Below are 17,431 nucleotides of genomic sequence, written 5' to 3'. Positions count from 1 at the left end.
ATCCCACATGCCGTGGAGCAACTAAGCCCGTGTGCCACAACTACTGAGCCTGTGCTCTAGAGCCTGCAAGCCACAGCTACTGAGCCCGTGCACCTAGAGCCCATGCTCCGCAACAAGAGAAGCCACCGCGATGAGAAGCCTGCGCACCGCAACGAAGAGTAGCCCCCGCTCGCCGCAACTAAAGAAAGCCTGCAAGCAGCAACGAAGGCCCAACACAGCCAAAACTAAAAATAAATAAATTTATAAAATAAAATATGTTCGTGTCTATTTTGCCAAGTCGGTTATACTAACTGAAAAGATGGCCTTCCCTCCCCTAGCATCATCATCAGATTATATTAATTCAAAGCTTCTTCGGTACTTGAGTTCCTTTTGGGAAAGAGGGAAAGAAATGAGCTGGTGAAAGGTAATCATACGATTGAGGAAAGACAAGGTCATAACAAAGTCAAATACTCTTGACATGAAACTTATGAAAAAGTTCCTTACAGTTATGGTTCCTTTGTTGCCATGCTGTGTAGGGTCCCCCTCTAGAAATCTCTAGTCTGCAGTGGTGACGTTTCTCATTTCTTACAGAATTTATCAACTAAAGTAGAAGACAAGATGAAATGATCCGAGACCACATATACCCATACAGGGAAATTCTTCTGATATAAATGTGACTAGATGGGCTTGCACACTTTAATGTGCAAGAACACTTGTGCAGTCGCTTTGTTGGAAGAAGATGTGGTATCAGAGGGTCTGACAGATGCATGGAAGCCAAGTGGTGCTTCAGGTTATAACAGCCTCTGTGATCAACTTAAACGTCTTGGGTTCATCCGCCTCCCGCTCTAGACCGTGAGCTTCTCAAGGGCTAGCACACAGCCTGGACCTTAGCAGGGACTTGATAAGTGTGCTCTACCACCAAACCCACTTTCTTTTCTGCGTTGCCGGAAGCAGCATGTCCCCAGTGGCCATTTTGAGCGCAAAGTGTTATTTTGAGATCTCTGGAGAAAGCGCTCCAAACCCTGCTCCAAATGTCTGAAACAAAAGGGGAGCTAAATCCCTTAGGGGGTCTGGAGACATTCCCAAGGGAGGGAGGTGGGGGAAGGATGGGAAGGAGAGACTTGCGGAGTAACCCCCTCTTTTTGAGTCTGTTCCTTCTTTTCTAAGATGGTTGTCATTTTCAATAAGATTATGTTCCGATGCCACTGAAACAGTCTGATCACAATACTGCAAAAATCAGCTTCTAACTTTTGGGCTAAATCATTCTCCTTCATAAACCAGTCGTTGCCGTGCTCCGTCTGGCACCAAAACTTAATGTGGAGAAGCGGGTGGCAGTGGGAGATTTTTGAACTGGCTCCGTGCCCCACTGCTAAGCCTTCTGCCTGCTCTGCTCTCCCTCCCAGTGTGATACAGAAGGGATTCTGTGAAGCCAGTGTTCACTTCAGACTTGCAGAAGAGACATTCTTAGAATTCTTAAGAACTAGTTTCTAAAAGTCGAAAATTTACCAGCAAACGAGTGACCTTTGGTGTAATATCTAAGCAAAAGTAACCCAGGCTGGGGCCTCCCTGGTGGCGCAGTGGTTGAGAGTTTGCCTGCCAATGCAGGGGACACGGGTTCGAGCCCTGGTCTGGGAAGATCCCACGTGCCGCGGAGCAACTAGCCCCGTGAGCCACAATTACTGAGCCTGCGCGTCTGGAGCCTGTGCTCCGCAAGAAGAGAAGCCGCGGCGATAGTGAGAGGCCCGCACACCTCGCTGAGGAGTGGCCCCCGCTTGCCGCAACTAGAGAAAGCCCTCGCACAGAAACAAAGAGCCAACACAGCCATAAATAAATTAATTAATTAAATTTAAAAAAAGGCAAAATTCCTTAAAAAAAAAAAAAAGTAACCAGGCTGATTTTGCACTGTTGACACGGAAATATTACGCGATTATGATTGCTTTTTAAAAATGCAATTGAAATGATACGGTTAAGTTTCTAATGAGAGCATAAACCGGCTTACTAGTAATGTGCGCTTGTAAATACATGAGTGGTTGGAGGGTTGACTGTATACCTGCATATACATATTTACATATCATTTTAGGGTCGCAAGCTTGGTTTTACATTTATACATACATAGTTAAGATGATGAAAGATCAGTCATCCTGTACAGTGGATGTACAGGGACCACCACAAAATCATAAAGTCTTAAAGTGTTTGATGCTGTTAGGGACTCCCAGTAAGAATCCATTGCATCCTCTCTTTGTACCAAGAAGCAGACTGTAACCGAATCTGTACTGATGAGTTCCCTTTTTCAGTCTCTGTCCTTTCACTCTATGTTAGACGTCAGAAAGTTATCTCCATTTGCGGAATTGTGCATTTCTTCACAATTTGAGGGCTTACACGTGGAAGTCTATTTAGATTTGGTCCGAGGGGCCTGAGTCTGGAAGAGTGTACTGTGTCCTGAACCATGGCACAAAGGTTGACATTTAAAACTTTATTTTTTGGGGATTAGGAAAATATTGACTTATTTTCCTTTGGGGGACTAATATAAAGCTTACTGTTTCAATAAATGTATTTCAATGAAAGAGAGATTTGATTTGAAGAAAAATACGAAGTATATGATAGTGCAGAAGTTGTGGCAGAAATCTTGAAGATTGTACCATGAGTAAGTCGAGTTTGGGAGACACTTAAGAACAGAAAAAGGCTCAGTAGTTGGAAGACTTGGATTTGAATCCCGATTCTACCGCTAGATGTGGATAGCTGATCCTAAGCTCCGAGCCAGTTTCTTCATGTACGAAGTTGAAATGATAGTATTTTCCTTGTCTATTTGATGCGTTTTGGTTAAGAAACGGGTAGAATATATATTGAATGTGTTTTCTTAAAGACTGCAGAGTCATCTTGGAGTGAAACAACCACCAAAACCCTAATAATATGAGCAGCAAGTTATTTCAAGAGAGCTCAGGAATCAGTGAATGAGAACTTTCAAATGCAAATCTTTTTTTTTTTTTTCCCCTGCATGGTGAAAACTGAGTAGGTTCCAAATTTAGGCTGACGGTTTTCCTGTCACTACTTAGGAAGAGAAGACTGAAACATATGCTCGCTTCTCTTCAGATTATATAAATGCTTTTGCCTTTTACTTAACACTGCTACAGAACTTATAGAAGGATGCAGTGAGACCTTGCTATTATTTGGGTGTTTATGAACTACTGATTATTATTATTTTTTAAAATAAATTTATTTATTTTTGGCTGCATTGGGTCTTTGTTGCTGTGCATGGGCCTTCTCTAGTTGCGGCGAGCGGGGCCTACTCTTCGTTGCGGTGCGCGTGCTTCTCATCGCGGTGGCTTCTCTTGTTGCGGAGCATGGGCTCTAGGCACGTGGGCTCAGTAGTTGTGGCTCGCGGGCTCTAGAGCGCAGGCTCAGTAGCTGTGGCTCATGGGCTTAGTTGTTCCATGGCATGTGGGATCTTCCCGCACCAGGGCTCGAACCCGTGTCTCCTGTATTGCCAGGCGGATTCTTAACCACTGTGCCACCAGGGAAGCCCTAAACTACTGATTATTATAACACAGTTTTCTTGCGTTAGGAAAAAGCACCTTTTCAGGCCAATCAGTGCACGAACTGGCAGGAAGGCAGTGCCCAAACCTGAGAGAAAGACCCTTTTTGTGTGTGATGGAAGCTTTATTTCGGGTAACCCTGTAAGTCTGATAATCAAATCATAAAGCTGAATAGGAAAGTTAGATAAGGGTTATGTTCTAGACCGCCGGGCAGAGCTGCCATTAAGTCATGGTAATTCTAAAAGTCAAAGGTTTTCCTTGTCTCTGATGCCAACAGAGTTACAGCTGAATCCTACTGACAGCTCGAATTGTGCTTTTAATTCCGGGGAGAGGGCTGGAGAAACAAATGGGGATCGGAGGCAGCTGGGGGATGGGAGGGGGCCCTTAATCCTTCTCTTTTTCTTTTTGTAAAAATGAAGCCTGATTCACGGGCCTAGATCTTCTTCTAGGGGAAGATTTGTGGGACCCAGAATAGCCACCCCAGCTTCTTCTGCAGTTGAGCTACCCCTGACAAAGGAGTAGGAGTGAAGACCGAGAATGCTTAGTTGAATCAGTTTTCTATGAAAAGTGAAACCTCGTTTTCTGTAACATGAATATGTGGCCTTTGAAACACAGGGAGAGCTGGAAGTTTCATTTTTAGAGGGCATATACTGTACGTTTCAACAAGTGATTCATTTTGACGTATCCTTTAGCATAGTAATTTGACAACTAGGTTAGAAAGCTGAAGGAGGATTTTCTTTTTCAAAGTTACTTGGAGCAGGTGCCTGTGAAATTATTGTGCAGAGAAGATTAGCAGATGCTAATTCAACAGGTTAAACAATGAAATTGGAGGACTGTTTTTGCAATCTGTATTGGGAAGATAGTTGGCACCGAAAGCAAAACTTTGAAATTCAGTTTCTAAGGCTTGCCTTTTTTTTTTTTTTTTTAATCGGGGTAGTTGTTTTACAGTGTTGTTAGTTTCTACTGTACAGCAAAGTGAAGTGGAGTTCCCTGTGCTATACAGCAGGTTCTCATTAGTTATCTGTTTTATGCGTAGTAGTGTGTATATGTCAGTCCCAATCTCCCAGGCTTGCCTTTTTAGATGGGACTTTTATTCACTTAACTTCTCTGAGAAATTGATCACAGACTCTGTTAGGGCTCAAGCTTCACTCACAGCGTCCTTTCACTTGGGTCCACGAAACATGGTAGATATGGGACAAGGGGGTCAAATGTTCCTATCAGAAAAATCTCTGAGTTCACAAAATAGGAGTCTTTTTCCTTTTATTTCAGCTTGTTTTGCACGGGTATCCGTAGACATGATAGGGATGATCTGCTTCATTTGATCTCATGGGTCAATAAATCCAAATTTAAGACTTGAAATGAAATATATCTTTGTTAGGATCTTTTTCCCCCAGATTTATTGAGATATAATTGAAAAATAAAAGTATATATTTAGAATGTACAGCGATTTAATATACGTATACCTTGGGAAATGATTACCACAATCGGAATTAATTAACACATCTGTCACCTCACATGGTTACCTTTTTTGTGTGTGTGAGAATGCTTGAGATATACTCTCTTAGCAAATTTCAAGTATGTGATACGGTATTGTTAGCCATAGTCACCGTGCTGTACATTAGATCCTCAGAACTCACTCAACTTATAACTGAAAGTTTGTACCCTTTGACCAACGTCTCCCCGTTTTCCCTCACCCCGCTGCCCTTGGCAACCACCATTCTCCTTTTTTTTAGATTCTACGTATAAGTGATACCATACTGTATTTGTCTGGCTCATTTCACTTAGCATAATGCCTTCAAGATTTATTCGTGTTGTCGCAAGTAGTGGAATTCCTTCTTCTCTATGACTGAACAATATTTCATTGTATATATGTACACGTCGCGTTTTAAAAATCCATTCCTCTCTTGATGGACACCTAGGCTGTTTCCATGTTTTGGCTATGGTAAATAATGCTGCAGTGAACATGGGAGTGCAGATATCTCTTGGAGATAATGATTTCTTTTCCTTCAGGTATGTACCCAGAAGTGGGATTGCTGGATCATATGGTAGTTCTATTTTTAACTTCTTGAGGCACCTCTATACTGTTTTTGTTAGGATCTTTTAGACTTGTTGAACACTGATTCTCATTCGTTAGAGTGGTTTACTCTCACTAACTAATCTTACAGAGGAAACTCTGTGACGCCCTTCAGATATGGAACTGCGATATAGCTGTGACCATGTATAAAAACGGTTCTCAAAGGATGGTTTGGATACAGTATACTGGAGACTGCCTCAAATACTATGTACACAAATACAAATATAACCCCTATTCCATTTTGCTGTTAAGTTTTAATATATCTTAAATTCAAGTTTTCTTTATACAGTTTTCATTATAAAATTATTAAGAAAAATAATTTAAGTAAAACGCTATTACTAGAAGTCAATAATATATACCCGCCTGGGTTTACAGTAGTGTGTTGAGACATGGCTCTGGTAGAATCTGAATATCTCCAAGTTCATTCAACACTAATGACTGGTTGTCTACTGAGTGCCAGGTACTGTTCTAGGTGCTAGGGTTATAGTGGTGAACAGATGAAGGGAAATCCCTGCCCTTAAACAGGCAGAGCCATAAAATAGACAGTGTATCAGATCAGGGTAAATTCAGTGAAGGAATAGATGATAGGAAGGTAGGTGATGGGATCCTATTCCAAGTTCAGTACCTTGAACTTTAGTATCTTGCTGTATTTCTCAGGGGAGGAAAGGCTATATGAGGTGGAAAGAACAGAGCTTTGGAGTCACAGAATCAGGTTTGAATTCCAGCTCTGAAGGTGGGCAAGTTACGTAACCTGTTCTGAGTCCAGGATTTCTTCATCCGTAAAATGGGAACAAAGATTTAATCTATTTCATAGGGTTATTATGAGTCTTATGTGAAAAAATGTAGAGAAAGCACTTGGCACGGTGCCTGGTATCTAGAAAAGGCTCAGTAGATGCTGTTATCACTCTTATTAAATCAGTCACATCCTGGATTTCTCAGGGTCACTAACCCTGCTCCTTGTAACCTTGGCCTCGGGCTGTGGCCCTACTATCAATGGCCGGGTCACCTGGAAGTCCCACAGGGATCCCCTGACTTTGCCACCTGGAACCTCATCCTTTCATGCCCTGCCCATTGGATCAAGCACCTCCAGTACCCATGCCTGCCCCAGCTATTTGGAAACTTGAGATGTCCTTTGGACAGCGTGCCTGGTACCAGGTAGGCACAGGAATGTTGCTACTTTTCTCCCCTTTAGTTACCCAGTGAATAGTGCATACTCAGTAAATATCAACTGACAGGCTTCCATATATGCCACTTTTTGTTTTGCCTTAAATTCGATAAATTGTTGGGTGGCACACGGATAAGCAGAGTACAGGGCTGTCTCTCCTGAACTCTTGTGTTTAGCAGAGAGATCTGTGTTTGTACGTATGCATTTGGTGTGTGGGTCTAATTATGGAGAATATTTCCCTCATAAAAGTGTCTCCTTTAATTGCTGAGTATCAATAATCCCTTCTTTGGTGAAATAATGTATCTTTGACACATGATGAGGAGGAACTACTCTCTCGTGAGTTTGACAGTATTAACTTTCTTTTCGTCTCTCATTAAGGAAAAGACCAAAGTTGTTGAGCCCTTGGACTATGAGAATGTTATCACCCAAAGAAAAACCCAGATTTACAGCGACCCCCTCCGAGATCTGCTTATGTTTCCAATGGAAGATATATCTGTGAGTTCACAAGCACTTCTTTAAAGAACAAAACTGCATTTTTCAAGGCCGTTCGTAGAGCGAGGATGTTCTTTGTCTTCTAGATCTCGGTGATAAGTCGTCAACGCAGAACGGTGCAGTCCACTGTACCAGAAGATGGTGAGAAGAGGGCCCAGAGCTTGTTTGTCAAAGAGGTAAGAGGCTCAAAGGCCACAGAAGAAAATTCATCATTCATTCATTTTAAATATACTGTATTTAAAATACTCTTTCCTGGGGAGATCTGTATGTGTATGGCTGATTCATTTTGTTGTGCAGTGGAGGCTGACACAACATTGTAAAGCAACCATACTCCAATAAAATTAATTTAAAAATTAAAAAAATAAAATACTCTTTCTTTAGTGTAAATGGAAAATAAAATTACTAGAACTTAACTGACCTACATAACAAGTCTATATGATGTGATATAGAGGATACAATTTAAATACTTTCACAAGTAGCTTGTATTCGTAGTCTTTTTTTTTTTTTAGAAGGCAAAGGACGTTGTTTACTTTTATTTATTGATTTATTTATGTGGCTGCGCCGGGTCTTAGTTGCTGGCATGCAGGATCTTTCTTGCGGCATGAGGGATCTGTGGTTGCAGCATGCGCGCTCTTAGTTGCGGCATGTGGGATCTAGTTCCCTGACCAGGGATCGAACCCAGGCCCCCTGCATTGGGAGCACGAAGTCTTAACCACTGGACCACCAGGGAAGTCCTCTTAGTCTTTTTTTTTTTATTTGAATAATCTTTGGACTTGGAGTCAGAGTGTCCAAGAGAACATGTGAATTGGTATTTATTGCCACCAACTGGTTTAGGAAGACACGGTTAATTCCCAAAGGAAGAGCCCAGTACCAACATTCCCCAAATGATTTTTAAAAGTCTGTCAGCCTATTACCAGACATAAAAAAAGCAGATATACATGTACTTTTCCTACATTTCAAATTAAAGATTCTTATTTTCTTTCAGTGTATTAAAACTTATAGCACAGATTGGCATGTGGTAAACTACAAGTATGAAGACTTCTCTGGGGACTTTCGAATGTTGCCATGGTAAGTTTAGAATTTAAGGGAAACTTTCAAGAGGACAGTTATTAGACATTTTACCTTTTTTCAAACCATTTGTGAAGCTTCTCAATTATAACATATAATAAAGCAAAACCTCAAACACCCAGCATGTTTGGTAAATGTATTTTGGGTAATTGGATATATTTTAACTTTGCTCATTGAAATTTTTTCCAAGATGGACGAGTTCACTTTTTGGCTTTGGTACATCTATATTGACCATAAGATCATCTTTCTTTGATTCTGGATAATGTAGTGAGCATTTTCTAGTGCTGTCAGTGAAGAAGCTAGAAGACATTTGGCTCAGTTTGATGGCCCCAGACATCTCTCGACAAAAGTACATCTCTTTGAGTTGCGTTGAAGGGCAGCCGTGAGCGCCCCGGCCCAAGATCCAGACTGTCAGGGTTCAAATCTTATTTCTACCACTTCGTAGCTGGATGACCTTGGGCTAGTCACTCAGTCACTTGAGCCCTCGCTTTTCTCCCCTTTCTCATCCATAATACTATTAACCTCACAGGGTATCATACGGGAGATGTTTTGGAGAAATAAGACTTGGTGTAGCCTTCTGTAGTTTTCAAGGCACTTTCCCAGACGAGAAAACTGAGCCTTAAAGATGTCCTGTAAAGCTGAGTCCTAAGATGATCAGTCCAGGGTCATACAGCAAACAGACGGAAGAGCCAGAATGACCTGATGTTGCTTTTAGGCCTGGGAAGGATAAGGTCCCACCACCAGTGACAGCTCTGGCACACATTCCTTGCAATTTCTGCCATTTGGGCTTAGTTACGTCTTCGCTGCTGGCTGCACATGTGGGAGTCCTTTTACAAAAGGTAATGCAAGTTTAGTCAGAGGGGAGAATCTGACTTCGGAAAGGAGAAAACAATTTCTCCTTCTTATGTCTTGGCGTTTCCTTGGTTGTGAGAGAAGTCTACTCATCTTGCCTTTTTTTTTTTTTTTTGTCTGTTCTGCTTAGTGTCTAAGACAACTCTCTTGTATTTTCAGCAAATCTCTGCGACCAGAAAAGATTCCCAATCATGTATTTGAGATTGATGAGGACTGTGAGAAGGATGAGGTAAAGATGGGGGCAACTGCGCTGGTTTCTTCAAGATCACTTCTGCTGAGAGATTTCCCTCAGAAAAGATGAGGGAAAGAATTGTTTTTGAATGATCTGGGGCCAGCTTTCAAGCTGACGAGTGTCTTTAAAAATTTTTTTTTTTAGGGGGCTTTCCTGGTGGCGCAGTGGTTGAGAGTCCGCCTGCCGATGCAGGGGACGCGGGTTCATGCCCCCGTCCGGGAAGATCCCACATGCCGCGAAGCGGCTGGGCCCATGAGCCATGGCCACTGAGCCTGCGCGTCCGGAGCCTGTGCTCCGCAATGGGAGAGGCCACAACAGTGAGAGGCCCGCGTACCGCAAAAAAAAAAAAAATTTTTTTAATTGTTGCATTTCCAAATGGAGCTTAGGAAAAAGCAAGTGAAATGGGCTGTGATGTGTGTATAAAACATGTTTTCCCACCTGTGGGACGCGCTTGTAGAGTTGCTTTTCCCGCACTGGGCATGTGGCATCGTGATTCATCTGGCCTGTCCTGCCTGATAGATCCCTCTTGGGACAGATGGCCCGGATGTCTGTGACATTTTGAGGTGCAGTTTGACTGTTTATGTAATGCAGAAAACTTTCCCAGAAGACAGTCCATACGATCCAGTAAATACCGAGTGCCTACTGTGTGCATGGCACAGAGCCCTTCATCCTGTAGTTAACAATTTCAAGTTTCATCAGGCATCTTCACGGTGGGGGGGGTGGGGGTAGGGGGAACTTTATGCTTTGGAAAGTGAGGCAGGGCCTAGTTCGTGCCCCCCGACTGTTTGATTAGATGCCAAGCCAGCTGCTGTTTTTACTGATGGTTTTCGCTGTATTTCAGGATTCCTCATCTTTATGTTCTCAGAAGGGCGGTGTGATAAAACAAGGCTGGTTGCATAAAGCCAATGTAAATAGCACCATCACGGTTACCATGAAGGTAAGAAGTAGTTATTATATTATTTCATCATTTTAAGGATATTGCCGTGACTAGCCTGTCTGGAAACAATATTTCTTTTTCAAACTTTCTTACAAGGAGCCCTAGCCAAAAAAAAAAAAAAAATCTTTAGTGAGAGGATTCTCACAAATGTATGGAATTTAAGAACTCTGACCCTCAGGATGAGTTTAGAAGTACACCTTTTTAAAGAAATGTAATTATTACCTTCTGAATCAGGATGTTTAAAAAGGAGGCTGTCAGTTGAATGAAGAAAATAGCTTTGAAACAAAAAAGGCATCAAAGGTTCCTGTGTGAAAATGAATGTAAATGAGTAGACAAATAGGGTACTCTGTTTCTTTAGCAGATATTAATTAGGTGCTTATTATACGCTGTTCACTGTGGGGAACATATGGCTCGCTAAGATGGGATCCCTGGCCTCCAAAAGCCTCCAGACTAGATAAGAAACATACCAAATTAACTACTATACCAAGCGGGACCTTAGTGCTGTCAGAACTAGGGACTTCTGTAGTCTGGCCAGAATAGTGAGTTTGTGTACGGGGTTTGTGCGTGGCCTTGAGTGCCTCGGACATGAGGTTGGCTTTTGTTCGGGAGGCTGTGGAGAACCAATAAAATCCGAAGGTAAAGCTAACAAGCTACTTGAAGATTCTGAGCGGAAAACCGAATTATTCTCTGATACCAAATATAACTGTCCTTCCAGATATTCAGTAGAACATCATGTGGTTTGCCGAGGATGATTCACACTTCCATTAAGTATTAAAGGTCATTCTATCTTTCACACAGCCTGCAAGCAGAAACCATGGTTGTCTACCAAAGGGAGACTCAAATTTTATCTTAATTTAATATTTTGCCTGCTGCTTTCCATTTAGTGGTCATGTCCTCTTCTCACTTTCATTTTCAAGCCCTGAAAATAATGAATCCAAGCGGTAGGATGCTTCCTGTGTGTCTCTTGCACCTAAGCCTGGGCCTTGGCACGTGGTGAGGATAAGAAAATCCACTTACTGATGACTTAATATGTGCCAGGCACCATGCTGAATGTTTCATATTCTGTATCTCTTTTAATCCTCATGGCAGCCCTAAGACACAGGTATTATTATTATTCTTGGTTGACAAATGTGGAAAGTGAGGCACAAAGAAATTCAGTGATTAACCCAAGGTCGTATAGCTTCGAGTTTTCAGAGGTGGGATTTGAACCGAGGAAGGCTGATGCCTGAGCCTCTGATCTTAATCAGCACACTGTTGATGCTTCCTAGCTGAGTGAGCGAGACTCAGGCATTTATCGTATTACCTGTCAGAGTTACCGGGTTCCGAAGTGCATGTGTGAAGGTGAAAATTCTGGGCAGTTTGTTAGAAAATGCTTCTGTGGTTTTTGACTGCACTCCCTTCCCCTAACCTTCTCAAAATATTAAAATGCTCTACCCGTACTTAAGTTTTAGTTCAACATTAAGTAAATATAATGTATGGAAATCTGGATTTCTAAAACAAGACATTAGGAAGTTAATATCTTTACAAAACAATTCACAGGATTCCTTTCAATAGCGAGTTATTCTAATGACTTTAAATTATAATTTGCTTTACATATAACTTTTTTAGGAGTTCATATATTGTAAATCAAAATACAGTTGTCTGTGAAAAGTGCATGCTTTAAATTTTCTTTCATAATTTGTGAACTACAGATTGGTTAATATAGTAGGCAGAATAAAGACCCCCATGCAAAGGTGGCCATTCCTAATCCCTGGAATCTGTAAATGTTCCCTTACATGGCAAAGGGGAGTTAAAATCACTAATCAGCTGGTAGGGAGGTTAGCCTGGATTATCCAATGTAATTATCATGGTCCTTTTTTTTTTTTTTTTTTGCGGTACGCGGGTCTCTCACTGTTGCGGCCTCTCCCGCTGCGGAGCACAGGCTCCGGACGCGCAGGCTCAGCGGCCATGGCTCACGGGCCCAGCCGCTCCGCGGCATGTGGGATCTTCCCAGACCGGGGCACGAACCCGTGTCCCCTGCATCGGCAGGTGGGCTCTCAACCACTGCGCCACCAGGGAAGCCCATCATGGTCCTTTTAAACTGGAAGACGGAAGCAGAAGAGGAGAGTTGGGGAAGGAGATGTGAGGGCAGAAGCAGGGTCAGAGAGAGATGCTGTGTTACTGGCTTTGAAGCTGGAGAAAGGGCCAAGAAATGGAAGCTGGAAAAGGCAAGGAAGTGGATTCTCCCCTAGAGCCTCCGGGAAGGAGCACAGCTCTGCTCTAACCTTGATTTTAGCCCAGTGAGATCCATGTCAGACTTCTAACCTCCGGAACTGTAAGCTAATACATTTATGTTGTTTTCAGCCTCTAAGTTTGTGGTAATTTGTTACAACAGAAATAGAAAAGCAATTCAATCAGTTAGTCAAAGATTGATTGTTTAGCTTTTGTATTGCCTACCCCTGAGATTGCAAACTCCACTGCTTACAAAGGGCAGGCAGGAACCATAAATTCATGAAGCAGGGCTGGGCTGGGGGGGGCGGGTGGGGGGGCTGGGGGGGGCGGGGGGTGTCTGAGGCAACCTGGTGACCACGTGGCCCGGCTGAAGGGGACAGCTGCTGCTTGTTTCCAGCTAATTGTTGCTCTGCTGCTGCTGAGCTAGGCTCTTTGCTTTTCCTCTTTTCTATCCCCAGCTGTTCATATTTTGGCCGCTTCTTTCTTCTTCTTCTTTTTTTTAAGTGACATATAATTCACATAACATAAAAACACTTATTTCTTTTAAAACCTCTACCAAACAGTAGGCAGAGGAAGGAGAAGAAGGGTAAGCCAATTTGGTCGTCTGTGCTACACAGTTCTTTAAAAAAAAATGTGTGAGGAATAATTTGAGATATAAAGGCCGTTAATGAGCTTTGGGAATTGTCTCTGGTTATGGAGCTCATTTATCCCGGCTATTCTTTATTCTGGATTGTGGCTCTCCATTTTGGATTTCTGGGAGCTGGAAATACACCCCGTGTTCTTCTGGTTTCACCTCCAGAAGGTCCAGCCAGATTCAGTTAAAGGCGTCAGGGATTTTGCCAAGAAATTTTTTTTCCTATAAGAACTATGTTTGAACTCTTATTTAGTTTAACATCGTTGAAATTCGCGGACACTTGCAGTGTTTACTGTGCCCTCTCTCCCTATGTAAACAGAGGGCGTGTGAGTATGGAGCAGGGCAGGGAGAGGATTGGGCATGGGTGGCAGTTTCGTCGTTGTCAGGCTGGAGGTTGGAGCGAGGGCCAAAGCAGAAATCCAGGCCCATGAGCTGAGGTGCACTGGAGGCCTCAGGCTTGTATCCCTGGGTGCCCTGTGCAGGATGGGGGATCGTACACATTCATCCTGCTTCAGGCCTGGATTGGCTCAGGCATAGACAGAAGAACTGCAGTAAAGGGCTGCAAAGTTCAGGAGACATTCTGAAAGGAAAAATTCTGCCTATCTGTTTCTGCCATGTACATCTTTGAAGTGAAGCGTATTAGTGCCTCTCCTAAGCAAATGGGAAGATGATTCACGTATGCTGTTGGCTGAGTCACTTTCCTGATCGTGGTGGCAGTTTTACCTTTGGTGTATCCAGAGTCCCCTGCCTGCAAGGAACTCCAGCCCACACTGATGACAAGCTTTGCTGGCTTCAGCGATGAGCACCACAGGGCTAGAGCTCGCAGAGTTGAGAGCAGAGAACCGTTTCTATTAGGAAATTCAAGTGTTGACAGCCCCTGCAAATACACAGCAGACTAACCGGGAAGCTACAGCAGAAGGATCTGGGCATTAATCATGACTCATTGGCAAGTAACAGCCTACGGGAGCCGTGCGTCTTCCCTCCTATTTTATCTGCACTTCTTGGATGCGCTGTGGTTAGACACCGGCCTGCAGATCCTTCTGGGGATGACAGGATTAAAGCAGGGCAGCTTGGTGTCTTTTAGAGTGAGGTGTAAGCTTACAGATCTTTATTCACTTAAAAATTTCTGGATATTAAAAACTATGTAGAATCAGTCCTTTGGAAAGTTTGAAATCATGCATGACCACTTTACACTGTTTTTTTTTATCAACAAGTCCGAGTCCTTTTCCTGGCCCTTTTGACTCTCAGAAATAAGGCAATCTAATAGCCCGGAAGGAAGAGAGAGAGAATCATGAGAGGTTAGAAAGAAAAAAAACGGAGGAAAGAGGGTTAGAAAGGACTCCACAACGTCCAGGAGATAAAAGGAAATCAGAAGACTCCTACTTTATAAGTTCTTTTGAGAAGGCAACCACATGACCTGTGATGCGACGTGAATAATGTAGCCAAAGTAATTTGTATATGGGCCGCTTTAGAAAGTTCAGCCTCCCTAACTAGCTGCCAGACAGTTTTGCAAGAACATTCAAGTCGATGGTGACGGGCTCTAGGGAAAAGGGGCTGGTGAAGAAACCAAGCTGAGTTCTTCATATTGGAAGATTGGAAGACCCCGTATTTATGGAATAAACCTTTGTATTTTCCCCAGTATACACCTTTCCACCAGCTCGGTCAGTTTAGATATAGTCTGCACCGTTTTCTGCAGTTGTCATTATTTTCCCAGAAGTGCTTGCTGAGCTTCCCCATTATTGGCTGAGAACTAGCCGTGAGGAACCCAGGCTACAGGAGAGCTGCTAATGATGTGTGTCACTCTCCAAGTCACAGTTCTCAGTGCCCGAGCATGTCCTTTCACGGAGGCGGCTGTTGGCCACACGCAGCTCTCGCAGAAGCTCTGTTGGTTGTCTGGGCACGGTGACCACCTTGCTCAGCTCATAATTGCTTTGTTCCCGGTGTTCATGTTAAAACAAGACAGGCCTTGTCATAGGTGATTAATTTCCCCAATTTGTACCTTCTAGATAATGAGAACACGCCCCACCGCCTCTCTTCAGCTCCTGGGAAAGTTTTGGAGAGAAGTTTTAGATAGCATAGAGAATAAACGATCTCTCAGGCAGAAACTGCAGTCCTAACAGAAACCGCCATGCTCTCTTTCCCAAGTAGCTGCTAGAGACATCTGCTTTTCTCAGCTTCTCTCCATATCCGTGAAGGAATTTAGTGTGGACTAGATAGCTCTGATATTGGACGTGACCTTCCCATGCATGGTATTTAGAACTGTTTTTCCTAAGGGGTATAATGATGTATGGAATAAGGAAGAATCTGATCTTGACGGTGGTTTTTCATTTTAAAAAAATCTGCTATAGATTCTTGGCCAACCCATTGGGACACCCACCTTTATGCATCTTCTTGGCTCAATTTGGTCACATTTCTCAAGCTCCCTCCTCCCCGTTCGTAGCAATTAAACATTGAAGTGTCTGGGTATGTTATCAGGGTTGCAAGTTCAACTGCTTGATGTATGACTCACTTCTGGTGCCCTCCTTCCCTCCCTCCCTCCCTCCCTCCCTTCCCTCCTTCCTTTCTTTCTTTCCTTCTTTTCTCTTTCTTTCTCTCTCTTTCTTTCTTTTTTCTTCTTTGCACAAAACAGAGCCATTTGTTATATATCCAGAGTCTAAAAGTTCTCACTTATTCTTTGACTGTTACGGGAGGGTTTTTGGCCTTCTGCAGTGGGAGAACAACAAATCAAAAGAGGATTTTACCTAAGAAAACACAGCTGATGTTAAAATAATTGCTGGGAGGCCAAGGTCACTATGTTTACTGGAACAAAGAGAAGAGGAAATCTTTTATTTTTGATATATTAATACACTGTACGCTCAAGTCTGCTAGTCTGTCTCTCACAGCTAACAAACGGATTACACTCATTTTACCGGATAAGGGATTTCTCACTAATTTGTTTTTTTTTGTTTTTTGTTTTTGCGGTACGCGGGCCTCTCACTGTTGTGGCCTCTCCCGCTGCGGAGCACAGGCTACGGACGCGCAGGCTCAGCGGCCATGGCTCATGGTCCCAGCCGCTCCGCGGCATGTGGGATCTTCCCGGACCGGGGCACAAACCCGTGTCCCCTGCATCGGCAGGCGGACTCTCAACCACTGCGCCACCAGGGAAGCCCTAATTTGTTTTTTTTTGTTTACTTTTCCCTCATTCGTTGGTGACTGTTTAAAACCATTTATTAGGGGCTTCTTATGTGTCAGACAGTATTAGGAATCAATGAGTTCATCATCACCAAGTATATCTTGAATACCTTATTAGTACAAGGTGTTGGCACTGTGGAGGGCAGAGAGAAAGAGAGGTGTAACACGTAGAGTTCAAACCTGTTTGGGGAGATGAGACACACAATAATAATGTATTGTTTCAAGGTGGTACAGAGACCCAGTGCTATATGAGTCCAGATCTGTGATCTGGGGTCAGAGAAGGCTTCTTGAAGGAGGTGGGGCCTCCAAGGAAGGGAATCAGAAAGGAGGTGAGTGTGGCAGGCAGTGTGTACAGGACAAGTGTGTTAGGTGAAGTTGGGTAGTCTTGGGAGATGGAGTCGATTTGGTCCTTTGGTATTGCCCCGTGCCTCAGTTTCTCCTCTGTAACATGGAGATGATAACAGTAATTACCACACGAGGCCATTATGAGGATTCACTGATGTAATATGAGAAAAGCACTTAGCCAGAAACTGTAACGTAGTAGGCACGCCACACATGTCACAGATTGTTATTATTTTATATTATTAGTAGGACTGTGAGAGCACCTTGAATACCAGATCAGGCACGGGAGCCTTACCACGTGGGTAACTGAGGGTCATTGAAAATTTGAGCAGGGCCATGACATGCTCTAAGAAAGATAATTTGTCTCTAATGAGAAGGGTGGATTGTAGACCCCTCCTTTTAGACTTTGCTTCAAACTAAATAGTTAAAACATCTCCAGTGCCTAGATATGGTAGAATTATCAAAGAAAAGCTATCTGAGTTTTAACCAGTCTCCCAGACAGTAGACCTATATAATATATTAAAACTTGGTAGGACTGTAATATGATACAGTGGAGAGTGATGAGTGATATATCAGGTTGCCAACCTACTGGTAGGGGTATTCGGCAGGATGACGTTGCTGACATTCCGGTATAATTAACTGCAGTTCAATTTTCTGATAAGTCGTGGGGTTTTCTTCCCCACTGTTTCTTTCATCTTCGCTTCGAACAGCTCTGAGACCCAGTGTGTCTCCGGCTTTCTC

General features: G+C 43.1%; 1 protein-coding gene across 5 annotated transcripts in view; it reads left to right on the top strand.

Moving 5' to 3' along the window:
- Window positions 1-17,431, top strand: part of DOCK11 (dedicator of cytokinesis 11) — a 193,257-nt gene that overhangs the window by 33,620 nt on the left and 142,206 nt on the right. For all 5 annotated transcript variants that reach the window (XM_067723766.1, XM_067723763.1, XM_067723765.1 and 2 more), the window contains exons 2-6: window positions 7,130-7,246; window positions 7,330-7,419; window positions 8,229-8,311; window positions 9,323-9,392; window positions 10,237-10,332. In XM_067723766.1, the coding sequence (XP_067579867.1) occupies window positions 7,130-7,246; window positions 7,330-7,419; window positions 8,229-8,311; window positions 9,323-9,392; window positions 10,237-10,332 (456 nt within the window). The remainder of the gene's footprint in view (window positions 1-7,129; window positions 7,247-7,329; window positions 7,420-8,228; window positions 8,312-9,322; window positions 9,393-10,236; window positions 10,333-17,431) is intronic.

The sequence above is a fragment of the Pseudorca crassidens genome, chromosome X (genome assembly GCF_039906515.1).
Source record: "Pseudorca crassidens isolate mPseCra1 chromosome X, mPseCra1.hap1, whole genome shotgun sequence".
Lineage (NCBI taxonomy): Eukaryota > Metazoa > Chordata > Mammalia > Artiodactyla > Delphinidae > Pseudorca > Pseudorca crassidens.
Note: the sequence above shows the minus strand (reverse complement) of the source record. Positions and strands in the feature narration are given on the sequence as shown.